We start from the raw sequence: 27,516 nt of genomic DNA, 5'->3' as shown, positions 1-27,516 counted from the left end.
ATCTCAGAAGGGTGAAAGAACAATAAGTACAGCTGAGAACAAGGAGAGAAGCTGAAGTGGGAGTAGGACAGTGCCAAATGCTATCCAAGATTAGCATTGACCTGAGAGATTGTTACAGGTTTACTTCATGTAGTTTTGGATTTTTTTCCACCCTTTCTTAGTGGCTAATGCAATTTTTACCACATGAAAGAGTTATGAGAGTCTGCAGTTCCTCACAACTCCTTTCCACGCTGCACATCAGAGTTAAACAAGACCCTACTGCCTTTCGGATTGCACAGAAGAATTTATTGTGCCCTGTAGCCGCTCTCTAACTTTACATTCTAAAGGCTGACTTTACTAATGCTGACTGCATGCACTCTAGCCTCGTAGAGAAGCAGCGTCTCCAAAGTCAAACAATCACTAACCACGCTTCCTGGAGCTGCAACTTAAACTGTGTCTGCTCTTAGCTTAACCCAGTTGGAAACCACAATGACTCGCCCCCTACATCAGTCACTTCCCTACTTTCCCCAGGTCACAGGAGTTCTGGAGGCATTTGACCATAGCTCTTCCTTGGCCAACCTCATGTCAATCTACCAGGCAGCCAACAGGACAGCCTTCAACTGGACAGACAGCCGGATTGTTGAGTGGGAGAAGTTTGCTGAGCTGGCCAAGTATGAACCAGAGTCCCAGAAGCCCACAGTGAAAGCTCTTCTAATCGTGGCATACTCAGTTATCATCATCATATCCCTGTTTGGCAACATGCTGGTCTGCCATGTGGTGATCAAGAACAAGAGGACGCACTCAGCCACCAGTCTCTTCATTGTCAACCTGGCAGTGTCCGATATCATGATCACTCTGCTCAACACTCCTTTCACTTTGGTAAGTGCCACAAGCCGCGCTGCTATGCCTGCTGAAAACAGAGCTAGGCATGGGCTTGGCCATCCAGCAGAGTGCTTCATCTGGTGGCTGCACTCACTCGCTGCAAGCTTCTGGGGCTAAGACTTGAACTGGGCAGAGTCATGGCCCATAGATAGCAGCTCTGCCAGGTAAGCAAAAGAGGGGTCTTTCCAAATCCAAAATTAGCTCCAACATCATCTCCTAGTCCTTGCCATTGAACCACTAGAGTGCAGTAGAGCTTCCATGCAAAATGGAGTGAGTGCTTGTATAGACTCCGCCACTGGACTTATTTTGGATGTATTCACAAGTGGGGTGTGATTTACAGGCTCAACCCTTTAGAAGGCTCTAGATGAGATGTGAAGCTCCTAGAAGTCGCTATTTGGCAAAATGTCTGGAATTTCAGTCTTAACCTTTATAAATAAGGCTAAGATTTTGTCAGGGATATTTTTAGTAAAAGTCACGGACAGGTCACAAGCAATAAAGAAAAATTCATGGAAGCCATGGCCTGTCTGTGACTTTTACTAAAAATATGTGTGTCAAAATGGGGATCTGCGGGGCAGCTATGGGGCGGCTAGGAGCTCTGGGAGCCCCCACCACAGGTTGGGTATTGGAGCACTAGGGTTCCCCACCACCAATGGCTGAGAGCTCTGGGGGCCCCCACCATCTACAGCAGCTGGGGGCTGTGGGGTACCCCCGCTGCCCACAGCTCTGGGGGCCCACGGTGCCTAGGAGCCCAGGGGTTCCCCCGCCACCTGCAAGCTCAGGGGCCCCCACTACCCACTGCAGCCAGGAGCCTAGGGGTTCCCCTGCCGCAGCCAGAAACTGTGGGGTACCCCCACCACCTGCAGCGGCTTGGAGCTCCAGGGGCCACCAGAGGCAGGGGGGGTACCCCTTCGGCTCCTGGCCCCTGTGGGTGGTGGGGGACCCTGCAGCTCCCGACCACCTCAGGCTGAAGTCACAGAGATCGCTGGAAGTCACGCATTCCATGACTTCCGCAACCTCTGTGTCTAAGTCGTAGCCTTATTTATAAACAATTACCAAGGAGTTTCAATGTCTAAAGTTGACAATAGTTTTCTTGGGCTTCAAAGGAAACCTGCCCCAAGCGACAGAGGGCACCATAAGGCTGTGTATGTTCATGAGCTCTCCAGATGCAGTCTCAAGAGCGCCTCTATTTGTTTGGCTCGGGTACACGAACCACTGTGCCCTGCTGATGGTTTTGCTGATTTGTTACATTCCCTGCAGGTTCGGTTTGTGAACAGCACGTGGGTCTTTGGAAAGGCCATGTGTCATATCAGCCGCTTCGCGCAGTACTGCTCTCTTCATGTCTCCACACTCACCCTGACAGCCATAGCTCTGGACAGACATCAGGTACAGAATCCCCAGACTACTGTAAGATTCCTTTGGCACAGCTGCTCCAAACCATTGTATCCCCTATCTAACCATGGATAAGCAAAGTGGAGTCCAGAACTGAAATAAAATGGGGTGTCACAAGAGGGGGCATTATCAGAGTTGAGAGGGGTGTTTACATAGCATCTGCCTGTTTTATTCTGGCCTACAGCCATTGGTATCAGCCTGTCATTTTTGTGAGCACTACATTCATTACAAAATGTAGAGAGAAAAAAATAGGAACATACAAACAATGTCCCTTCCCTGTAGAAAACTTCCATTGATATCAGGCAATTAGTGATCTTCAGACCCTGAAATTCTTCACAAATAATGTCAAAAAATAAAGAGCTCAGTTCACCTTGTATGAAAATTCAAAATACCCAAGCCAGGTGTGCTCTGTTGCCTCAGTTACAGTGTGAGGCATTTCTTAATTTGATATATTTAGAATAAACATCCTTTCAATCTTACACAATTGTCACTGCTCAGTCATGGTTTAAGGTATGATGTAATTTCAAGACAAACCAGAGAAAATTGACTTTGGTACCAGTTGTAGAGTTCTACGTTTCAGTTTTCTCTAAATCACTCTAATTTGTTAGGCATTTCTCTAAGTATTCAGTGACTTTCTTAAAAGCATTGGAACATGTGAAGAAAAATATCAGTTACGGGTAACAATGAAGGGACTTTTCTTTCCCGGTGAGATGATGGTCACTGTGAAGTCTCTACTGCAGGTTATTCTGAACCCACTAAAGCAAAGGATGTCACTAACAAGAGGAGCGCTGAGCATTTCTGTTATCTGGCTGATGGCAACCTGTTTCTCCCTGCCCCATGCAATCTATCAGAAGCTTTTCCAGTACAACTACCGGTAAGTTGCTCCTGTGCCCCCATGGCACGTTACACAGTCATTTAGAAGAATCGCTTCCCCCACTACTGAAATGTAGTTACTTCTTCAAGTGGGAAAAGCTGCAGCTGACATAAAGCAGGATAGTTTAGCCCAAGAAGTGACGATCACTGTGTCCAATTGACAATGCACGGGGAGTTTTATATAGACAGAATGGCCCAGATTCTCAAAGGCATTTAGGCACCTATCATGGATTTTAATGTTTGTTAGGTGCCTAAATACCTTTGAGGATCTGGGCCAATGTGATTACACAAAATGGAGTTTGGTCAAGACAGCTGGCCCACTGTGAAACTTGGGGCCTTTGGAACTTTAGTGAGCGCAAGTGCTCAGGGCCATGGTTTTCTATCATCGCTAAAAGACTTAGAAGTACTGTGTGGTTTCTCTCAGCACTAGATTCACTCCTGGAAGGCTATTTTAGCTAGAATGCAACTGTTTTCCCCATTCACTTTTTTGTTCATAAACAGGACACCCCTGCCATCCAACAAACCCTATATTCTTGTGAGGGAAGGTGAAGGAGGCAGGAATCAAACTTTCAAAACCACAGCACTCACGTCTGGTACTTACAGAGGCAAAGCTATACGTGTCTACGCCGCACATAGAACTATCTAGGGTCACCACATTACACAACAAAGACTTCCCTTGCTGATCAACAGGAGCGCAAACCTCAGCGAACTGAGCCACAGGAGCTGATTTACTCAATGAGCGAGATCATCTCACTTCAGCATCTTTGGTTTTATTTGTTTGATAAATCTAAACAAGGGGAGCCTCTCTCAACACATTAGGCACCTCTGACAAACACTTAAACACAATACATCAAAATAGAAGCAGCAGCACCATAACACATGGCGGTGCTTTTTAAGGTGGTCTGGTGATTCTGCAGGAAAATAAAACCTTTCTTGTTAATGCCACTTTGCTTTGGTTATTTTGCTGTGAAGAGGAGGTGAAGAGTGCTGTTTGCTTGGCAAACCTGAAGGAGATCAAGTGAAACTTCACATTCAGAGAAGATTCACAAAGTTCCACAAGAAGGTGAAGATTCTGAGCTGGAGTTTGGCATAGCAAAATCCATAAACGTTTCCCTTCTTGCTCCATTTGGGGAGGGGAGGGGAAGGGGGAGTCCAAAGATAGCTATCTTGCATCCAATTTCAAGATAGTTATCTAGTCTACCATGCGGAAGCCCAGACCCAGCAGTTGTCTCTTCTTAGTTAAGCCTTAAACTACTTCTCCCTTTATACGAGATTTCTTCTGACCCCAGTGCCCACAAAGCAGCATGGATCAGTGCGAGCAAAAGGCATGTAAATCAAACTCAGGGTGATACCTGCAATATAGCCAACACAGATGGGCAGAAGCTATTGAGGACTTATGGCTTTAGGATCCCGACATCAAAACATTGTATCATGGGGGCAGGATGGGGTGATGAATCCAGGGATCATTGTGCTCTGGGGCAGGGCCAAAATCATAGGTACTGCCTTAGTCCACTATTGACAGCAAGCTTGTGGCACCAGCTAATGAGACTCTCTTCCTAACCAGTAAAGAAAGAAGGTCTCTTCGGGATAGATGCAGCCACATATGATGCATCAAAACAAACCAGGTTTATTTTTTCCCATGTTCTCGTTCAATACTGCTGGTCAGTAAATATCAAGGAGAATCCCACTGGAGCAAGAGAGAATTGATAGTATCACAGTGAGCAATATTGTCTGCTTGAGATTTCAGTCCCAAGGAGAAGAATGTGTAGGCTATAATAATCAACATTAGAAAGATTTTCATCTTGCTTACAGATCCCTCTGACTTATCTGTTCAAAAACCACACAAGATAGCCTTGGCTTTCTTCCTTGGCTCACAGCTACTTCCCTCCTATGAATGGACAGCAAAAGAGAGAGGACCCAATGCTATTACATCAAAACTATTATATTAAGAATGTTGTCTAGAAAACCTTTAATACAAGTGCCCATTTGTTTTCCCTTGCCTCGCCTCTTAATTTCTCACTCCCTTTTGGGGAGGCAGGAATTCATATTTAAGATGATATATAAAATTAACGTGTAGTATATTGTATTCCTTTCTTACTTGAGCTTGCATTTTATTTGCCTGGGCAGTATCTTACTGATGTATACAATGCCCTCACTGGTTAGACCACGCAAACAGAATGCTGGATTACCTCAGTGGTTGCACTGCTTTGCAGCTATGTTTAATGTATAAACATGTTTATGAATGAACAAATGCTGCTCAGACTGTTACATTTGCCCCTGTCTCTGCTCATCCATTGACACATTAGACAGCTCAGCAAGGGGAAACATTGCCTTGGGTTGGGACTGGAGTTTTTGACAGTGTGAGGAACTGGTTAGGGAGTATGTGCATCATCGCCCTCTCGATGGCATTGAACGGAATCAGAACTGCACCACTGTGCGTCGCTGACATATACTGCTAACAAGTTCTGGAAATTCTTAAGTAGTAGTGGGCTAGGTTTTTGGAGCAGGATACAAGTTCTGTCAACAGCAAGTTCTAAGTGGCCATAGTGTGCAGCACTGTGGGAACCACTGAGTTCCTTGAGGGCCATAGATTTATTAAAATACTGTGATATGCCTGGTTTTGCTCTCACAACAGTTCTTTCACAAAGGGTCTACAACCTTTTACTATGCATTCCTGCATCCTTCTAGAAATCCCTGGAGATAAGTACCTGGATGATAATACCCGGAGAACTGTGAACTATGAGGATAGTCATCCATCTCAGAGTTCTCGTGATGGCATAACCCCACCTTGCACTCCTTTACAATACAATTTGAACCTCCTGATTCCTTCAAGTGATATTCCCCACCCTTGCTTTCACTAGCAGATTCGGATATTTATCAGGGGAGACATCACGTTGGGTGCTTGCCCTGTGCGCTGACTGCCTGATAAGCCTGGCTATTTATAGTGCTAATTCTGGATGTGCATAACTGTATATGTGCCAAGTGCTGGTGAGTGGGTTTGGTGGTATCTGTAAGAAAGGTAGGTCAGAGCACAGATACAGGTCATATGATCAGGGTCTAACTGATCACCAAATGTGGAACTGTGAAGGAATTTTTCCCTGGATCAAATTGGCAGTGACCTTGGGGGTTGGGGGGAGAGGGAGTTGCCTTCCTCTGAAGTGTGGCATGCAGTTTGCTTTCCAGGATCATCTCTGCCTGTGGCACATAATAGTTTAGGCTCCTGAGGGCTGTAATACCTCAGTCTAATTTCATTTGTTAGGTTTAGTGTTTGGCTGCTAGGTGGTATTGGTATGCAGGAGGTTAGACTAGATCAGCGGTTCTCAAATGGTGGGTTGGGACCCAAAGTGGGTCACGACCCCATTTTAATGATTTTAATTGATAATGGCCTGTAATATTCTGAACAAGCCTTACAGAAGTAAGATAAACTTTACTGAATTAAGTGAAACCTTACTGAATTAAAGTTAGCACCTCTGGAGTTGGTTGTATTACAAATGCAAATGTTTATGTGCTGTTGTGAGATTGTATGGAACTTCTTTAGCAGAAGGACAAGATTAATGCAATCTCTGGAAGGTATGAGAAAGCTCAAAGATCTTTTTGGAACAATGTGTTGGAAATGGATTTCCTTAGGAAATACACTGAGGTGAGAGGAATGCAAATTCTTCTCCTCCGAAGCCAACCTTTTGAAGATATGCCCTAAGGAGAGAGAGATCCTTTGTATACTTACTAGCTGCCTCTGGAAACTCAAGTTTTAAGACTTCTGAACTGTATAAAAAGGGAACTGAATGTGTTCAGAGTGGACTTGTTGTGAGCTGAAGCTCTGTTGAACTTGTAACAACAAGGACGCCCCTAGGGTGGGGTATTAAAAGATGTGCTTGCCAGAGCCCAAGAGAAAGTTAGGATGAACTCTAGTAAGCTTATTAGGTCCTTTTATTTATTTGAATATGTTTTCTCTGTAATGCTTTGTACTGTAAGAATAAAATAGGCTTGCTTAGAAAGAACTGTGTGGTAACATGTCTGTAGCAATTGCAGTATTATCCATCTCTGAAGAGAAAGCAAGCAGGTGTCCTAAGGTAACCTGTCCATGCTGGGAATGACAGAGTGAAGGCAATGGAACTGTCCAGCCTGGGAAAACCCCAGTAAGAAGGGAGAGACACACTTGTTTCCACTCAAGAGAAACAACACCTGAGGAGCTGGAAGCAGAGAGTGGATGCCCTGGCAGGACCACTGAGGGGAATCCAAGTGCAGTCATAGGCACTGACTTTGTGGGTGCTCTGGGGCTGGAGCACCCATGGGGAAAAATGGTGGGTGCTGAGCACTCACCGGCAGCCCTCCATCAGCACCTCCCCCTCCCCCCAGCACCTTCTGCCCACTGGTGGGCTGCACCGTTCAGTGCCTCCTGCTCCATCCCCATGCCTTCCCCCACCACAATCAGCTGTTTGCGGGAGGGAGGAGTGAGAATGTGGCATGCTCGGGGGAGGGGGCAGAACGGGGCAGGACAAGGCAGGGGTGGAGCCTTGGGGGGAGGGATGGAGTGGGGGCAGGGCATGGGGCAGAGCCAGGGGTCGAGAACCCCCCGCACATTGGAAAGTCGGCACCTGTGAGTGCAGTTGCCCTAAACTGTGACAGTCCTTTCTGGCCTTAAATTCTCTGTCTCAAAGTCTGCTTTCTCCATTTGCATCTACTTCCTTATTATAAAAAGTTTCCAAGTCCTAAAAATCCAAAATCTCTCTAGTTACACACCTGCCATTTGTCAGCTCCCCTGAGGGTTGCAGTCATCCCACATTCTCAGAAGTCAGTTCTGGAGGGTCTTCTATTAATGGCATAATAGTCAGTGTAGGAGGTTGACAACAGGATATTAAAGATATTAATCAAACTGTGGAGAATAAAGTCGTCTGACAGGGATTAAGAAGTCTTCAGTGACTGCAGCTGAGTACAGACGGAGGTAGGAAGAAGACAGGTAGGGAGAGACAAAGTAGAAGGGGAGAGAGACAGAATGAGATGGTTTTAAAACACCCCCAGGAAATAAATGTGTGTGTCACCACCTCCCTTACTAGTTCATCAATTCCAGCTACATGTACTTATTTTTGGTCTATGGGACGTTCAGTCCCTTCTGGTGGGGGTCACTGAGAAATTGATTAACTTAGATTAATAGATAACCTGACCCTATATGATAGGCAACTAACAGGCAACACCTGTGAGCTTGGGGAAGTGTGGGGAGGCATTGGATGGAGGCAGCCCACAGCTTGGGATATTACAGAGACACACTCCTACCTTCTGTTTGTCCCTTTGGGGTCTGTGTCAGGGAGATGAGTAGGAGGGTTGTGTAGTGTTCCTAAGAATGGTCTGATAGGGCTTTGTCATTCCTTCAGGGAACTCCCTTTTCTTTGCGGTTACTTGCTTTAAGACAGCTTTTGGTATCTTGTTTATAAAAAATGGGTCATAAGAGTTTCTCTTTGCCTTATTGAGGGGACAGGAGGACCCATCTCATGCCATGACAAACAAAACTGCCCGTTTCTCAGCAACAGCTTCCAAGAGAAGATTTCAGTTTTTTAATAGGCCTTTCTTGTTTAGAATAATGCAACACTTCAGAAAGAAACCCACACAAAGCATGTCATTCACTCTTGACAACAGGAATGTGGACCTCAATACAAGGAAGAGCACACCATGGTGACAAAAAAGCCCATTAGGATACAAGGACCTGATTTAGTCTAACACTTTTCTGAAATGCTGCTCTCCTTGGTCAGGATGGGAACCTAACATCTTCCACTTCATGCAAATACTGGAATGATTGTACTGGAACTGCCCTTCCTTTGTATCATAATGCACCAGACTAATGGCCCATCCAACAATGGCCAATGGTGGATGCTTCAGAGGAAAGTATAAACATCCTAGTGTGCAGTACTATGCTGTGACACCAGCAAGTAATCAGTTTACACCATAGATCACCATTAGCACTTTTAGTGTAAAAGTAGATAGTATTAATATTATTATTGTGCATAATAATACTAATTTACACATGTATGATACATATATGGACCTGTATTTTAATTAAGCAGCATGGGCCATATTAATTCTTGGTGTAGCCCCATTAGCCTCTCTGTATCAGTTACCTTTTCTATAAAATGGTGATGATCATGTTTACCCAGCTTTGCTAAGCACTTTGAAAGCGATGGAGAAAGAGGCCTACAGAAGTGTAAAATATTCATAAACAGAATTACAATATGGGGATAGTTATATTCATTTAACACAGAAGGGCTCAGGCTTTTTTGCCACACCATGTGTTGAAGGAAATTAAAAAAAAAAAAGCTGCGATTGGCGGCACTTAGGTGGCAGCTCAACCACGCTGCTTCATTCTTCAGCGGCAATTCGGCAGCGGGTCCTTCGCTCCGAGAGGGACTGAGGGACCCGCCACCGAATTGCCACTGAAGACTGGACGTGCCGTCCCTTCCCATTGGCTGCCCCAAGCACCTGCTTCATTCACTGGTGACGAGGGTTTGATTAATATCTGCTTGGAGATCATTGGCTGGAAAGCCTTAGAGAAGTAGCATTTTGTTACTCCTCTGCAGTTCCGCCCAAACATACCACAATCAAAATTGTACAGCACTCCCCTCCACATGTGTGTGCATACACACAAACACACACTATTATTACACTTCTGCATACGGTATATTCAGTTTCATAATCTGTCCTGCACAGTTAGCCTTCCCTCCCCCCTCAATTATAATTTATTATTTACAGCACCCGTAAGTGCAAGATGCTCGATAGACAAAGTCATGTTTTCTGTTCCAAGGAGCTCAAAAGAAGACACAAGTGGCACATACACACAAATAGGAGGATATGGAGAAGGAGAAGTGTCACAAATACAAGGCGCGGGATAATAGAGAATGCACACAAACATCTTGCAGTTACACTGTTACAGTATCTATAAGTAGTCACATCTGTAATTTATTTGTTTTTCTAGCAAGGGAAGGGGGGTTGGAAGTGGGGTGACATGAAAGACAGAGGTGGGAAGGTACTTCTTCCCCTTTGAAGGATATTAGTTACTATGAGCCAGGTTCTGCCATCCTTCCATCTGGTAGTATTTTACTATGGGAGTAGTCACATTGATTGCAATGAGGCTGCTTGCATATTAAGGTATGGTTCAGTGTACACAAGGCTAGCAGATTTGGGTCCTATGGAAGCAGTGGTGGCAATACTAGCTCTGTGATATCCACAAGTGCTGCAGACAGGCCATTTATATTGTGGCCTGAAAGTCTCACACTGGTTTGGGAAAGGAAGGAATTTGCATGAAGGTTTTTGTGGCCACATACTATAAAAAATACTTTTTTGTTTTGAAAGGGAAGCTACTGTCCGGAGTTTGTGTCTTCCTGATTTTCCTGAGCCTGCAGAACTGGTGTGGAAATACTTGGACCTTTCCACCTTCCTCCTCCTCTACCTCTTGCCCCTTCTGATCATCACCATCACCTACACACACCTGGCCAAGAAGCTGTGGCTGCGCAATGCCATTGGGGACATCACCACGCAGCAGTACATCACCCACCACAAGAACAAGAAGAAGAGCATCAAGATGCTGGTGTTGGTTGTGGTGGTCTTTGCTGTCTGCTGGTTCCCACTCAACTGTTATGTAGTGCTCATCTCCAGCCTTGGCATCAAGACCAAAAACTCCCTCTATTTCGCTCTGCACTGGTTTGCCATGAGCAGCACTTGCTATAACCCCTTCATTTACTGCTGGCTGAATGAGAGCTTCCGCTCAGAGATCAAGTCCTTACTCAGCATGTGCCAGAAGGTCCCGCAAACACAGGACAATGTGTTGCCAGCTGTGATCATGGCCTATCGAGAGGCCTGGATCGAGCAAGCCAGGTACAAGCAGAGGCCTTCCTCACAGAGCATTCGCTCCACCACAAATGTGCAGACAGTCAACACAGATTTGTGAATTGGAGCGTCAAGGTGAGTTCAAAACGTTTGGTGGCAAAGGGCTTTATTTATGATGCATCATTCACGTCAACAGGTTGGGAAGGGAGTTTTAGTGGAGGAGTTAAGTATGCCAGGAAATGAGAGATCATGGATATTGTTGATCCAGAGGCATAACATGAAAAGGGAGATGTGATGGGGTATGCCAGGCCTTCACTGTCCCCCGCTGTGGGTATCACTGGCCTGGCACCCCCCTGTCTAGATAAGCCACTCAGGCTCAGATACTTACAAGACTTGATCCTCCAGCAGCTCGAAGGGTCAGGCAATGGCCAATCAGGAGCCACCAGGTGAGTTACAAAGGCTTCCCTGCTTTGTCTAGGGGAGAGTATGGGGTGAAATGAGGACAAGAGAGGAGCTTCTTTGTCTGACTCAAGACTAAACGTGCCCAGTTTTTTCAGTCTTTCCTCTTCTATCATTTTTGTTGCTCTCCTCTGGACTCTCTTCAGTATGTTCACATCTTTCTTAAAGTGTGGCTCCCAGAACTGGACACAGTACTCTAGCTGAGGCCCTCACCAGGACTGAGTGGAGTGGGACAATTACCTCCTGTGTCTTAAATACAATACTCCTGGTTATACGCCCCAGAATGATATTAGCCTTTTTCACAACTACATCACATTGACTCATATTCCATTTGGATCCATTATAACCCTCAGGTCTTTTGCAGCAGTATCACTGCTTAGCCAGTTATTTTCCATTCCTATTTGAAGCAGAATGGTGTTCAGCTCACTGCCGCTGACAGATGCCTCCTCAAGCCAGGGGCAATGGATTCTTCCTAAAAGTGGGGGGACTGCAAGGCCCTGCCTCCTCCTCTTTCCCTGATGTCCCACCCCCGGCCAAGCCGTAAGCCAGAACCAGGCTGGGGAGCCCAGGCCTCTCCACCTGCCTGGGGTGGAGGGGCCCGCGAGCAGCCCCTGGCCCATGTTCCCACTCCCTTGGCCTCCCACCCAGGGCAGGTGGAGGGTCTGCGGCTCCTCTCAGCTGCACGCATGGCTCTTACCCCACTCTGGCTTCCAGCCTGGCCTAGGGGTGAGGACTTGGGGGCTGAAGAGCCACAGTTGGGCCATGATAAGAGCCATACAGGCAGCTGTGGGGAGCGGTAGACCCTCCATCTGCCATGGGTGGGGAGGCCAGGGGGCAGGGACACAGGCCAGGGGCTGCTCTCGGACCCCACCCACCCCAGGCATGTGGAGGGGCCGGGCACAGGCTGCTTTCCAGGGCCAGCAGGGGGGGGGAGGGGAGGGGGGAGGAGGGGAAGAGGGGACTGTGGCAAAGCGGAATGGTGTGGCCCTCCTCCCCCCCCCCCCCCCCCCAGCAGCTCCCCCCACCCACCCCATTAGCATCCATTAACCAATTGATACTAGTACTAAACAATGATGGTGACAGAGCAGAGCCTGGCCAAACTCCTGTGGAAATGGGAAGTTATGTCATGTATCTGCTGCTACTATTGAATTATTATTTTATTACATTTACAATGCCCACACAGATATCCATGTCACAAAAAAAAAAATATAATAATATATTTTTTTTTTTATGTCTAATGGTCCCCTAGCTAAAGCTAAAGAAAGAAATGTATTTATATGGATAACTTCACCCACTATTGTCTCCCCAGGCCCACCTGATGGATGGATGGCACATGGCAGCCATACAGCAGCTAACTGCCTCGCAGGTTACCAACACCAGAAGGGAAGGATTGAAACTTGAAACTGAAAAGAAAGGTTGTAAGGATATATTTATCTGAGGTAGAATTTCACCAGGACATCAATGCAACAGTGAATTGAAGACAGGACTAGGTATCAAGGACCCCTGAGCAGCTCTGACACTGACTTGCTGTGTGACTTTGGGCATTATCTCCAATAGGTATAACTGAAGAGGACAGTTTACCCCTGCAATTAGAATTGACTTAAAAAAATTGTTGATGCAGGAACCAGAATGGAATCCAAGCCATGTAGGAATTTGGGCAGATGCTGGGATTTTCACTGCAACTCTTGCGGAAAGTGCATAGGTATTTTCATAACTGCAAATAGTTAAATGGAATCCAGCAACAAGCTCTGGTGTCAACCTTTTAAGAAAGATGTTGAAATAATAGAAAGAAGAAAGTGCAGAGAAGAGCCACAAAATAATTTGAGAGCAGGAAAAATGCTTTTCTGTACGATTCAAGGAGTTCAATCTCTTTAGTTTGACAAAAAGAAGAACAAGAGATGAGCTGATCAGTGTATGAGTACCTTCAGGGGGAGAAACATAGCAGGTACTAAAAGGCTCTTTAATCTGGTGGAGAAAGACATAACAAGGCCAATAGCTAGAAATTAAAGCCAGCTCTACTCGAATTATAAATAAGGAACAAATATTTAATAGAGAGGGTGATTAACTATTAGAACAGGGGTTCTCAAACTGGGGGTCGGGACCCCTCAGGGGGTCTCGAGGTTATTACATGGGAGGTCGCGAGCTGTCAACCTCCACCCCAAACCACACTTTGCCTCCAGCATTTATAATGGTGTTAAATATATTAAAAAGTGTTTTTAATTTGTAAGCGGGGGGGTCGCACTCATACTGTATGAAAGGGGTCACCACTACAAAAGTTTGGGAACCACTGCATTAGAACAAACAATCAAGGGAAGTGGAGATTCTCCGTCTCTTGAAACCTTCACAAACCTGGATGCCTTTCTGGGAGCTATGCTTCAGTCAAACTCAAGTTACTGGTCTCAATAATGGATGAATTTCTATGGCCTGTGTTATACAGGAGGTCAGACTAGATGATCTAATGGCCCCTTCTGGCCTTCACATCTATGAATCCAGTTTGCTCTCACAGTGCAATGTTGGCTCTGCATATCTAACAAGAGTAAAAGCAGACAGAACTGATTTTGGCAGCAACATTAGCAGATATAACACAGAACACACACACACAATGAGCACGTCCATGGACTGTGGGTCATTATTACATAGCAACTTTTCAAAGTGGAACTTCACTTTAATATCAGGTCCTAGTTTGATTTGTTATAGTTTGGGATTTTTTATGACAACATTAATTGAGTGAATGGATTTACATTGGCACTAAGCTAGAGGCCATGAATGTTTTCTCAGGATTGTAGCATTTATTAACTTAACAGTTATATTACTCTATAGTGTTACTGCCTGTTATATCATAGTCTTAGTTAAACAACCGAGTTTACAGGAGCACAGCAACAGTGAGGATTTTATTTTTGCCTTGGAAAGATTAATCTGACTATGCTGAAGCAACTCCATTAGCTAGAGGGAGCTGCAGAGAGAGGAAAGGAGAGGGAGAGTTAGGGTGACAGAGTCAGGAAAGAAGAAAAAGATTTAAGAGCATTCAAAAAGAAGGAAAACAGTTTTGCCTGCCTGACACCTACAGGCAGCGTGGTACAGCGGACAGGTCACTGCACCCTGATTCAGGAGACTTGGTTTCTATTTCCAATTCTGCTAGTTGGCCTCAGGCAAGGGACTTCCCCTCTTTATGACTCTGTCTGTCTTGTCTATTTAGACTCCAAGCTCTTTGGGCAGGGACTGTCCCTTGCTATTCATTTATTCAGTGCCTTTGTCAATGGGGCCCAGATCTTGACTGGGACCTCTAGGCACTACCACAGTGTATCTAAGTACCAATAATAAATACAGACATTTTTTCTCAGTGTAGGCAGGTATTAAGGATAATTTTTTTTTATTTGGTCCTGCATACAAATACTTACTGCCCAATGCAGATAAACCCCACCCGAGGCAATTAAGCTCTGTTCCTGAGTCCCTAGGCTCACAGGAATACATTGTTCTCAGAGAGAGATGCTTTTCTTATGTGAACATCAGTGAAAAAAGAATTATTCCAAGAAATACTAAGACATTTCAAAACTACATTAAGGACTCATTTAGCAGACAACAGAGCAGGAAAACAGGCTGCAGTAAACTAAGTGTCTCACAGCAGGAAACTTAGGCTGGCAAATACCAATTCACTTCTGTTAACTACTGGGAATAGGTTTTTGAAGTTTTTATTCAAGGAGGGCGGCAGAGACGTGCATTAAACTGAAGACTTCCTCTGGCAAACATCCCATTTTACCTAGTATCAATAAGGCAATAATGGGGGAATTATATTGTACCAGACCAAAAATTCCAAATCAATCTGAACCACAGCATCCTCCATGGACCTAGCCTTAGCCAGTAATGTTTTGTAACCACAGAGGAGATAGTGTGGTCCAGTGGATAGACAGGGTACATCCCTGGAAGTAAGATGACCTGAGTTTTAATCCAAGCTCTTCCATTGCCCTGTTTCTTGACTTTGGAACTGGAATGTGATCGAGAGCAACCCTTGCAATAAACCAGAGAGATGACAACCTCTAATAAACAATTTTTAGTAGCATCAGAGTTGAGCTCATGGCTTGAAAATGTATGGTAGGTACATGCAGGGTGACCAGATGTCCTGATTTTATAGGGACAGTCCCAATTTTTGGGTCTTTTTCTAATATAGGCTCCTATTACCCCTCACCCCATCTCGATTTTTCACACTTGCTGTCTGGTCACTCTAGTCACATGCATCCAATGGGTATATCAGAAATATTTTTAAAGGCAATTCTTTTTGGAAGGAGAAGCCTCTCCCTTTAGATTGGGGAAGGGTAGGGGACAGAATGAAATATACTGGTAGAAGAGAGGGACAATGCTAACCAGAGACATATACATAGAATATCTGGAGAGGGCTCAGTTTTCCTGACACCAGTTCATTCTCCAAACCTGGGGACTTTTCTCCTTTTGATTCTTATCTATTTAACTTCTAACCATAGAACAAAAAACTTATCTTTCTAGCTCTGAAATCACACCCTGCAAAACCTATTGTTTGAATCCACTAGCTTGGAGCCTTCAGAGGTCATATATCATTTGACCAATTTGACAATGTAATCAGCAAAGGAAATTGCTCTAGCGACAGAGAAGATATGGTAATGGCTGGTTTAAAACCGCAGATGGAGAAAGTAGATGAGGATTCTTCAGGTAATGGAGTGGATGAGTAGAGCCAGAACTAGAAAACTGATTACGCCCCCCCCCCCAGCCCCTGCCTTAAGCATTTGACCTAAAGCTTTTCTAAGGCCCCCAAACTGGGCAAATGCCTTCTACTGTCCAGGGAATCCTTTTCCAGTAGCTGACCCCATATCATAGTCCTCTGGTTGGGAATATAATTTATCACAGGCCTTGAGGCTGTTTAATTCAGCTGATAGTGACAGGGCTCAACATCTATCTCTTGCGCAATGTTCTTTAAATTGCAGTTCATCTTTGTTCTCCCTCTTAGTAAGTCTGCCTGCTGAAAACTCTTAATAAACAGCCTACAAGATTGTATCAGTGAAGTGCCCAGGTTTCAAGTGCAATCTGCCAAATTATAAATCCTGAATGAGAGTTTCATTAGGAAGGGTTATTAAAAAAGGAGAGTATGGCAGATAGAGGGTGAAGCAGATAATGTTTTTATATTAGCAAAGACAGTTTTGTTTGTTTTAAACTCCCAGAAGAAAAGTTCATGGGATGGCCCAACTGCCCAGTTGTGTACAAAATCTATCACACCACAACGTAATCACCTCACTGATGACAATGCAAAGTCATACTGAAAACAAAATGGAAGAATATTTTCCCAACAGGCAAAGGGAGGGGCTTTTCTTTCAGACTTCCAGTGACTTGAGATGGGGGTGCTGTGGCATTATCACCATGCTCAGAGATTCCAAGGCTGGACTGGTTAAATACCCTCTTTGTTAAAAGGTTACAATTTATTTCCAGTCTGAGTTTGTCTAGCTCCAACTTCCAGCTATTGGATCATGTTATATCTCCCTCTGCTAGATTGATGAGCTCATTATTAAATATTTGTTCCCCTTGTAGGTACTCATAGACTAATCAAGACATCCATTAGCCTTCTTTTTGTTAAGCTAAATTGATTGAGCTCTCTATCGCTATAAGGCAAGTTTTCTAATCTCTCAATCATTCTTGTGGCTCTTCTTTGAACTCTCTCTAATTTGTCAACATCCTTCTTTAAATGTGGACACCAGAACAGGACACTGTATTCCAACAGCCATCATGCTAGTGCCAAATACAGGATTCCCCGGTTTATGCATCCATGGATTGCATTAGTCCTTTTAGCCACAGTGTCACCCTGGGAGCCCATGGTCAGCTGATTATCCGCCATGATGCCCAAATCTATTTCACAGTCACGACTTCTCAGGATAGAGTCCTGGATAGTTATTTAAGGTGGGGAAGATGGAGAGACACAAATCCAAGAACTTTCTCTGATCATGATTGCCATTCATTTAGAGTTGAGTGCCCAGTTTTGGCCAAGTACAAGTGGCCCCTTCTTGGCCAAGGGACAGAGCTTCTTTCTAGGTGATACAGTGAGTCGAGCATAGATGTTGAGGGAAGCAGGCAGCTCTGTAACATAGTAAAAAGGCTTTTAAAGTGGAGTTTTGGGGTGGCAGGGAGAGGTGTTCAAGGAGGTTTGTGTGATCCTGACCTTTTAACGTTCTGTAGATATAGTTCTGAGTTCTGTACCTTTGACACTTCTCAATGATAAATCATCTAGGCGAATGGGGGATTTGGTGAAGTAGTCATTGGCAAGAAAACCCCAGAACTCTCCCTCCTATACCCCAGTTTCACAAGAAGGCAAGCCTGTCACATTGAAAGTTTGGTGAACTGTCTGTTCCAGGCAAAATTTTGGAGCACAGGCTGATGTGAGTCAATATGTGAGGATTCAGGAGAGATGTGTCTAATGACCAATTAACAACATGGATTTATTATCACTAGCTCAAGCCAAATGAATCTAATGGCCTTCACCATAATTACTGATGAAATAGATAATGGAAAATGTGCTGCAGAGGATATTTGAATTTCAGAAACATGTTATATGGTCGCACTACATAGCAAACAAAGATGCAGGAAAAATGCCAGCTAGATAAAGATAACCCACCGTGAATTAGAAATTAGCCAATGAAGGAGAAACAATATAATCATTAGTTGTAGCCCTTCGAATGTGAAACAGTACCAAAGGCCTGATTCAAAGCCCACTGCTGTCAATGGAAAGATTTTCATTGATTTCAATGGGCTTTGATTCAAGTCGCAAGTGTAGCAAATATCACAGGGGTCACTATAGGAAACTACACTGAATTTTTCATTAATGACCTAGAAGAAGGTATAAATGTAACCATACTTAGATTTACTCCCACCAAGATCAGAGGAGAGGAAGCAAACAGACAAGCAGCTCAGAAGCAAACTGCAAAGAGATTGTTTACAAAGAGCCAAAATCACTGTTTCAAATAAATAGGTCCCCGCCAGGGCCGTTCCTAGCCTTTTGGGTGCCCTTCGCAGCTCCCACCACCCAGGGTCTGGGAGGCAGGAACTGTGGGGGGCCACTTTTGGGGGCCCCATATGCCCAGAGTGACCCGGGGGATTAGCCGGTGGCAGCCCGCTCCACTTCCCTCACCCCGGCCCCAGCCGTGTCGCTTGGGGGAGGGCGCTTGGGGGAAGGGATCCCCTACTCACCGGCAGTGGCAGGAAGCGGAGTAGCCCATCCCAAGTCCACTCTACTCCGCCAGCTCCCAGCCGTGGCGCTCCGCTTCCCGCCGCTGGTGAGAGCCGGGGGCCGTCCTTTCCCCAGCCTGAGCGACATGGCTGGGGCCGGGGCAAGGAAAGCGGAGTGGGCTGGGGCCGCATCTCTCCACTTCCCACCACTGCTGGTGAGTGCGGGGGGCGATCCTTTCCCTGCACTCACTGGCGGCGGGAAGCGGAGCGCCACAGCTGGGAGCTGGCAGAGTAGAGCGGGCTGGGGCCAGGTTGCTCCACTTCCCACCGCTGCTGGTGAGTGCGGGGTCACTGGGGGAAGAGGTGGAATGGGAGTGGGCCGGGGGCAGAGCAGGGGGGAAGGGGAGAAGACAGGGCAGATGGAGTTGTCCTGGGCCCCACCCGCCCCCTAGGGACAGCCCTGCCCCTTGTAGGGGGGGCCAGCCGAGGGATAAGGCTGGTCACCGGGGCTGGTGCTGCCACGTATGCAGCACACAGCTGCCTAGAGCACCATGAAATTTGGGGCAATTTGGTGCCCCAAATTTCATGGTGCCCTACGCAGCTGCATATGCCTAAGGACGGCCCTGGTGCCTGCTGCAGCAGAGACTGAAGTAAAAGCTTTTCTCTCAGGTCAGGATAACTTGCTCTACAGCTCATTGGCTGAATGGTAACATGTCTGCTTCCCACACACATGGCTGGCATTACCATGAGGCGAACGCCTCAGATGCCAGACTGTGGGAAGGCGCCAGTAGGACCCAGAGTGTAGAAAATTGTGTCTGCTGACTGCTGCATGTGTATTCTCTGTGCTTTAGATGCACAGAGATGGTGGAGTGCTATGCTGGAGGAAGGAGGGCACGAGAGACATAACAGGCAGGCAGGAGAAAAGGTGAGAGGGAATAACAGAAAGCAGCAGGAGCTGCAGGGAGAGAGAGGAGGAGGAGCCTCTTATGTACCTCTCTAGCACCCCCAGGAGCCCTGGACTGATTAACATCAGCTTCTCAGGAAGCTTCCTGTTTCCTGCTGCTTCCCTGAACTCACTTGAGGAGAACAGGCAGTCAACTGAAGTGGTAGGAGCCAGTTACGCCCTTAAGATGCTGATATCTTCCCTCACTCAGGCCCTGCTACCAGCCTGGTTATTTGTTCCTGTGATGGGGCAGCACTGCCCTGCACCAGCCCCAGCAGCGTTGGGCCAGTAGTACTGACGACGGAAGTCCCACCCTGTCCGTACTGGGCACGCTCCAAGTGCCCTGGGAGTATAAAAAGGAGAGAGTCCAGCTAATTCTGGGCTGGCAGCCGCAGGGGAAGGACCTGACCGGGAAGCTCCTGCGGAGGACCAGTGACCAGCTGTGGAGGTGCCGGGGACTGAAGCCTCTCCAGGCTGGCTCAAAGCCCTCCTACAGGAGGAACGCAGGGAGGTGACTGACCCAGAGGCCCACAGGGAACCTAGGGTCTCGTGGGAGACCTCAACCCTCAAGCCAGTAGGAAGCGACCCGGGGGGTGACGGACTGGTACCTTGCCCCTGGCAAGACTCAGCGTGTTTCAGTGGGAACCCCTCGCTGAGCCAGGGGCAAGGTCCTATGCTGTGGTTATGGCTGGAGGCCGGGACCTTGTGGAGTGGGAGAACATCTGGCCACTAGGCCGTATTGCCCTGCAACCCGGGGCGACTCTGTGGACTCTGGCCAATTCTCATTCATTGAACTTGGTGGTCAGTGATGCAGCATCAGCTTCTAGTGAGGCTGCTGAATTTTTTAAATGTAATTCAAAGCATCTATGTATTTTTCTCTGCATCAACTTATCGACGGCAAATTTTGAAGCAACATCTGGGAACTTTCTCTCTGACACTGAAACCACTGAGTGCCACACAATGGGAAAGTCAAGTGGAGGTGATAAAGCCTATCAAACACCAAATTGGAAAGATAGATGATGCCATAGTTGCCATTATAGAGGATAATGCTATGACAGGAACTGTTCATGGGAGAACAGTGGCAGAGGAATCACCAGAAACATACATAACTTCAAATTTCTGTGTGGCTTAGTGTTGTGGCATGACATACTGTTTGAAAGAAATGTTGTAAACAAGGGACTCCAAGGTGTTGACCTTGATATATCTGGAGCAATGGAACCACTGGACAAAGCAAAGTCATACCTACAGTCTTACCAATCAGATGAGGGATTTCAAAACATTCTGAAGAATGCACAGAAGTTGCAGAGGAACTTCACACTGAAGCTATTTTCTCACCCATTCAAGAATACAAAAGTTGCACGAACATTTCATGCAGCTCAGGGAACACCGCAATATATTTGGGATGTTGCATGATATTCCAAAACTCCTCACTATACCTGAAGAAGACCTACACCAGTAATGCAGGGCACTAGAGACAGTGTTGACGTATGATGACATGCACAATATTGATGCGAGTGATTTAGATGATGAACTGAAAACCCTTTCAAGATACATTTCAGCAGGATCAACTCCAAAGGCTATTCTGGAATATATGTGCACAAATAAGATGACCACCCTCTTTCCAAATGCTTTTGTTGCTCTGTGCATACTTCTAACACTTCCTGTAACAGTTGCCAATGGAGAACGCAGCTTCTCCAAGCTGAAGTTAATAAAAACACATCTATGCTCCACAAGGACCCAGGAGAGGCTGGTCAGCCTTGCAACCATCTCAATAGAGCATGAGCTGGCCCAGACTGTGGACCTTCAGCAGGAAGCAGTTCAAATCTTTGCAACCAAGAAGGCATGGAAAGCACCACTTTGATTATTCAAACAGATAAAAATGCCAGTGTTTACTATGCAGACAAGAAAAGTTACATTTGCTGTTCAGGCATTTGAAAGTTAAGTGTTACTTAAAATTTTTGAACAAGGCATTTTAAGTTGTTAGTTCTCCTTTATTGGAGTAGGTAGCAGAGCAGTACCATGAGAGGAGTAGGACAGGAAGAAGGCAGAACTGAGACCTTTCAAAGTTTTGGCCCAAGCGAGGGGGTATGGGGACATCATTTAAGCTCCTTGCCTCAGGTGCCAAAATGTTGTGGGCCAGCCCTGCCCTCACATCATATATTTAACGACACAGGCGTAATTTCAGCAGGTAAGCTACATTTCTGAACTTCCTACACTTTGGATGAAACCCCAGTTGGAAACCTCTGAAGGACACAAAGGCAGATTTATTAAACCAAATGTAATTTATTTCAGACACTCTTTAAAGAAGCTAAGCTCTAAGGGATGGTCTGCTAGCTTTGAAGGCTCAGATATAGCAGAAAGTCAGATGAGCGGAAACCATACAAAGCCTGTTCCCTCACTCACTGCTATGGCATATGGTCCCAGCTTTCTGAATAAAGTGTCATTATTTTCTTTCTGAATTTGTCCCATTTAAATCCTTCCATCCTTTTCATTCTTCTCTCACATTGCCTGCCTGAATCTGCTGCACATCGTTCCAGGCCTTGGCATTCTCCTTTTTCTTTTGACAGCAGATATTTTTGCCAGTGGTTTGCTTATTAATCCAGTATTTTACCTTTCATCACCCGGTCCAGGGCTGCGACAGAAGATAAAGCCATATTCTTGTCTTCTTGATTGTTGCCTCAGCGCCTAATCTCCTACTAGTGTGGGAAGGGCTTAGATACAGCCTGTTGGGGGAGGGGAGGGAGTTCTCTGGGGGAGGGGAGGGACTTCTGACAGCTTGCCCAGCTACAGGTCAGAACATTCGGTCCAGGTTGTTTATGAAGCGGTGTTTTGTTACACACTCAGTAGATGTTGTTTCTTTGTATTCTTTAGCATCTATTCCCTGAAAAGGGCTCAGGCTCACTGAGATACTAAAATAAACTAAAAAAGGCCCTGAGAAAAATAAAATCTGTCTGATGACACAGGGATGGATGGACTGACTGCAGTATCTGGGTGCAATCCTGCTCTCACTGAAGGCTGTGGGGAAGAGAGAGAGAGAATTCAACACTACACTCTCAGCTGACTAGTACCAGCTACTGGGAGGTCCCTCTGCCATGGTTCAAGACTCTATTTTCCCACCTAGATAATGGATGGCTGGACAGCCCCAGTCCCCAGCCCTGTAGCAGAACACTGTTTGTTCTCACGAGCTTAGCAGTGCCACCCTGATCTGACCTTGCAGTGCTCATACTCAGCACTTAGCTATCAAAGTTGTAATAAACAGAGCTTTTTTTTTTTTTCCTTCTTCACACAACACATAGTCAGTCTGTGGAACTCTTTGCTAGAGGATGTTGTGAAGGCCAAGATTATAACAGGATTCAAAAAAGAACTAGATAAATTCATGGAGGATAGGTCCATCCATGGCTATTAGCTAGGATGGGCAGGGATGGTGACCCTATTCTCTGTTTGCCAGAAGCTGGGAATGGGTGAGAGGGAATGGATCACTTGATGGTTACCTGTTCTGTTGATTCCCTCTGGGGCAGCTGGCATTGGCCACTGTCAGAAGACAGGATACTGGGCTAGATGGACCTTTGGTCTGACCCAGTATGGCCAGTCTTATGAAACTTGTAAGAGGGTTTAGTTCACTTTCAATAATAACTCCTACCCAAACCCCCAGCTCTGATTGAAGCAGACATCAGCACACATTCATTAGGGCACTTCAGAGAGTTTGGTTATCAATTTAGTCTCAGTGGACACCTTTCCCCATAACAAAACCACCACAGATTGTCATGATTAGCAGCCTGTGCTTAGTCGTTTCAGAGAAATTTTATGACTGAGATGCATTGGCAAAGCTGTGTAGGGGGTCTGAAGATTGGAATAGAACTTAACTGCAGTGAGATTCACGGACAGTGCTAATGGTGTGTGACCAGGACTGGAATAACAAGGGGTCCAGAACTGGCATCTAAACCATGCTGATTGTCACAATAGAAATGCCATGGGCTAAATTTGATTAAGTAGAACTGAGGCTTACTGGGAGGTCTGAGTGAGGGAAATTTGCATATCATCTGTCTGTCTAAAGCTTGGATAGCATGTATTTCTGGCTCAAGTCATTGCTGTTAGCCCCTTTTTAAATTGACACCACAATTTTTCCCCAAATTAAAACAAAAAGACAAATCTACCTCAGCACCCCTTGCACTTTCTTATGTAGAAAAGAAGATGCGTTTAATACATTTGAACAATATTTGGCCTAAATATTTGCAGTTTGCCCTCCCACTAGCCAAGCCTGACCTCCAGTTCCCATTTCACCTGAACCAAACTACTTGCACATCATGGTGTCATCATAGAACACAGAACTGACCCTCAAGTGCAGCTTTCCAATATTATATGTGCACACAAATAAGTTCCTCTTGTTGAACCTGCTAGGAAATGTGGGTCTGGCTTTGTGATAGGGAAATCTGTCTATTTAAGAGACTGTTGGTTTCTTTTAAAGACTGCTTGATCTCTAGGACAGGCTTCATTGAGTCTCTATAGCAGATAGGAACATAGGTATTGTCATATGACATTGTACCAGTGGTCTATCTAATCTGGTTTCCTGTGGCCAGTATGAGATGCTTCAGGGGAAGGTGCTTAAAACCCTATAATTGCCAATTATGGAATAACCTGCCCATAAAGGAAGTTTTGTCTTAAGTTTTCTAAGTTAGTGATTGGTTTATGCCCTGAAACATGAAGGTTTATATCCCTTCTACATTTTATATCCCATCTAGTGTATCTCTGGAGGCTCTTGTTATATGTATAAAATGTCTAGTCCTATAAACCTCTGGGCTTCAGTGATAGCTGTGTGCACAATATGACTGCTATTCCTATTCACAGCAATGGCTCACAGCTTCATTGAGAAGCGATGGCTGGGAGAAGAGTATATCTACCCTCCAGGTCTTTGGCCTCCACCTCCAAGAGAATTTCAATAACTAATCAATAGCCTAAACGCTTGTCAACTCACCTGCCTGTATTGTTCTGGAATCTATGTATATGGTCTTCTTGTTATGAAAAGGGGGACGAAGAGGGAGGGAACCGCAAATATTTGTCACTAAAAATTGCAGCTTTTATTTTCTGCTCACTCAGGATGAATGAATTTTGCAACTCTGGTGGGAAGTGCCATGTCAAGCAACACTCAATGGAAGCACAGGAGAGATCAAAGAGCAGAAATTACATTTTTGATCATGGGGTTTGGAGAGGAGGGAAGAGAATCTAAAAAGATACACCCATGAGGAGGAGAAATAAATGGAATAAAAAGAGCAAGGGATTCCCTTCAAAAGTTCTCCTCACTTTGTCCCCTGATTTTTTGAACCTTTTCACAAATCACAATGAAACTATTTAGAACTTTATACAAATGTTTGACAGGAAGCAGATGTTTCTCCCTTTTATTATGACTTTCAACCTTCACATTTCCAGTAAAGGTCTTGTGCTTGTCTGAGTTATTGATCTGTCTAGATGTAACTTTTTATTTTTTCAAAAGCCAGCGGTGGGGATTAAAGCATCAGGATCCCGTCTGTTCTGTGGATTTACTGCATCTCCTTGCTGTCATAACTGTGTGATGTTTCCTAGTTACCTCTTGGTCACTGGGGCATAATGGCATGGAGCTTCTGGCACAGGAAGAACCCAGCTGATGTTCAAAGTTCCTGGAAATGTTTCCTCATCATTAGTCTGGGATTTTTAGTTAATAAATAAATAAACTGTGTTCCTCATTGGTCAAATTGTGCAAAGAAAATGGGCCTTAGAACAAATAGAAAGTTTGTATGTATTATGTGAAATGAATAAAAAGATGTCACATCCCGAAGTCTGTCTATGAATGTTAAAAGTTACAGATGGAAGAGGGAAAAAAAACAACTGTGGGATCACCCAGTTCAGCTCCCAGGCGCAAGTCTGGATTGCCCCATCCAGGACATTTTCTAGCAAAATTATGGCTCATTATGGGTGATTTCAAATGAATAAATTTATATCCAGTGTATGACATTAAAAATTCAACATTTTCCCCAGTTTTGTGTTCTGAAAATGGGGCTGAAATTAATATAGATGTTTATTTTCACTGGCATTTTCCGATACATTTTAATGATGTCTGTCATGAGAAGTTTTTAAAGGATCCTATTGGAGTAGATACCTAATTGATTTTCAGTGGAAGTGGGGTGGCTCTCTGCTTTGAAAAGCCCAGCCTTAGAATCTAAAGTAAAATTACCCTTTCCAATTAGAACAGTTGGAGGGTAGGTGAAATGTTGGATTGAAAGTACTCTACAATCTCTTTTTATGTGTGTGAGACATTCTGGGGCACAATCCAGACTAGTGGGGGGGACTATGTCACCCACGCCCTGTAACCTGGGGTGCCCTTCATAATGCTCTGCTGTTGTAGCCTCCAACCTGGGCTGCTCACAAACAACCTCCAGCATGTAAGTCACTCCCAGCTATGTCTATGTGTACTACAGCCAGCCAGCCACACCTTGGCTCTCACCAGCTTTGGTTATGCTGCAGGGCGACCTCAATACACCCCCAGTCCTGGATCTTCCCCCAGAAATGTTTGTCCTGTACTGCCCAGCCCTCTCCTGGACAGTACAAATATAATAAGCCTGTTATTCCTTTAAGGGAATAACATGCCAGTTTATTATTTTAAATAGTTATCCAGACACTTCAATTTAAACACACTGAATTAGATTAAAACAACGAAACAAATTTATTAACTACAAAGACAGATTTTAAGTGAGTACAAGTAATGAGGCATAAAAGTCAGAAATGGTTACAAGATAAAACGCTTCCTGGTACTTATAATTTTTAAGTTATTAGATTCAAAGCTTCCTAGCCTTCAAAGCAAAGTTTTGTCACCACATGCTTTCGACAGTCTTACTGACCAAACTCTTTAGGTCAGGACCCTTCCCCCAGAGTCCAACTGCTGCTTCCTTTGTCTTTTCAGGTGCAGAGAATGTGATGGGCAGGGAGAGAGAGAAGGGTTTATTGGGGTGTCTACCACTTCTTTTTATAAGAACAGTCATACTGGGTCAGACCAAAGGTCCAATCTAGCCCAGTATCCTGACTTCCAACAGTGGCCAGGTAATGGTCCATCAGCCTTTGTCTCTGAGAAATGTGTTTGGCCACTGCCCACATTTATCTGGAAAAAGATATGTTTAGTCATGATCTCAGCTCATGTTTATAACTTCACATGTAACACACCGATGTGCATTTTGCCATGCTATTACTGATCATCAAATTATGAGGTTTTTAAATGATTCCTCACAAGGCATACTTTATACAGATGTTAATACAATAGCCTATATTGTGTGTGAAGCCAGGGGTATATTCTGTCACAGTGTGAAAGCATTTGTTTCTAGGTAATGAGATTTACCTTTGGTTCCTGTTAAGATGAGCAATTGCTCTCTATGAACTGCCTTGTTAAATGACAAACTGAGTGACTAAAGTAGCAGGAGGAGGAAAGATCCTCAATCTGATCCAGATTCAGATGTCCATCAGAACTCCAGGGGTTGGATAAAATGTGACGGAAAATCCAAAACATTTACTTGTATTTACTGGGAGGTGAGTGAATCAGTCTGATCAAGTGTGGCAGAGAAACAAATACCATAGTTTGGGATTTTAAATAACAAGCTTTGAGGGAGCTCCAGTTCAAGCAACTCCACAGATCACTGTAGAAGAGGGACAGGCTCTTGAATTTAAGTTCTTTTTGGAGTTTGTTACATCTACACATCTGTTGACCAGGCACTTGGACATACTTAGCGCAGTCCCCACCCAATGGCAGGAGCTACTATTTGTACTTTAACCCAGCAGAGAATCCATATGGGACCCTCTTGGTCTAAAAAGAACTGCTCTCCCATTGGCTGAGATGGTAGGAGCTATGCTGTAATCTCACCTGGAAGTCACTGTCTGTATATTTTACAGCCGTCAATGCTACCACAATTGGGAAGGTGGCGAACTGTCAGATTCTAATTGATTCTAACAGAAAAATGTAAATGTGCTCTTCCTTATTGAAA

General features: G+C 45.0%; 1 protein-coding gene across 1 annotated transcript; it reads left to right on the top strand.

Moving 5' to 3' along the window:
- Window positions 1-25,170, top strand: LOC120372254 (probable G-protein coupled receptor 83). Its single transcript, XM_039489190.1, has 5 exons — window positions 1-858; window positions 2,119-2,244; window positions 2,991-3,124; window positions 10,462-11,070; window positions 24,611-25,170. The coding sequence occupies exons 1-4, from the start codon at window positions 469-471 to the stop codon at window positions 11,054-11,056; spliced, it is 1,245 nt and encodes a 414-aa protein (XP_039345124.1). The 5' UTR covers window positions 1-468; the 3' UTR covers window positions 11,057-11,070; window positions 24,611-25,170.
- The last annotated feature ends 2,346 nt before the right edge of the window (window positions 25,171-27,516 follow it).

Source organism: Mauremys reevesii, linkage group 9, assembly GCF_016161935.1.
Source record: "Mauremys reevesii isolate NIE-2019 linkage group 9, ASM1616193v1, whole genome shotgun sequence".
NCBI classification, from domain to species: Eukaryota; Metazoa; Chordata; order Testudines; family Geoemydidae; genus Mauremys; species Mauremys reevesii.
The sequence above is the reverse complement of the archived record's forward strand: the minus strand, read 5'-3'. Positions and strand labels throughout refer to the sequence as shown.

What these genes read in the sequence shown, in the direction of transcription:
- LOC120372254 (XM_039489190.1), top strand. Translation starts at nt 469, where the DNA reads ATGACTCGCCCCCTACATCAGTCACTTCCCTACTTTCCCCAGGTCACA. An exon ending in TCAACACTCCTTTCACTTTG is followed by an intron (nt 859 to 2,118) that starts GTAAGTGCCACA and finishes CATTCCCTGCAG; the next exon opens with GTTCGGTTTGTGAACAGCAC. An exon ending in TAGCTCTGGACAGACATCAG is followed by an intron (nt 2,245 to 2,990) that starts GTACAGAATCCC and finishes TCTCTACTGCAG; the next exon opens with GTTATTCTGAACCCACTAAA.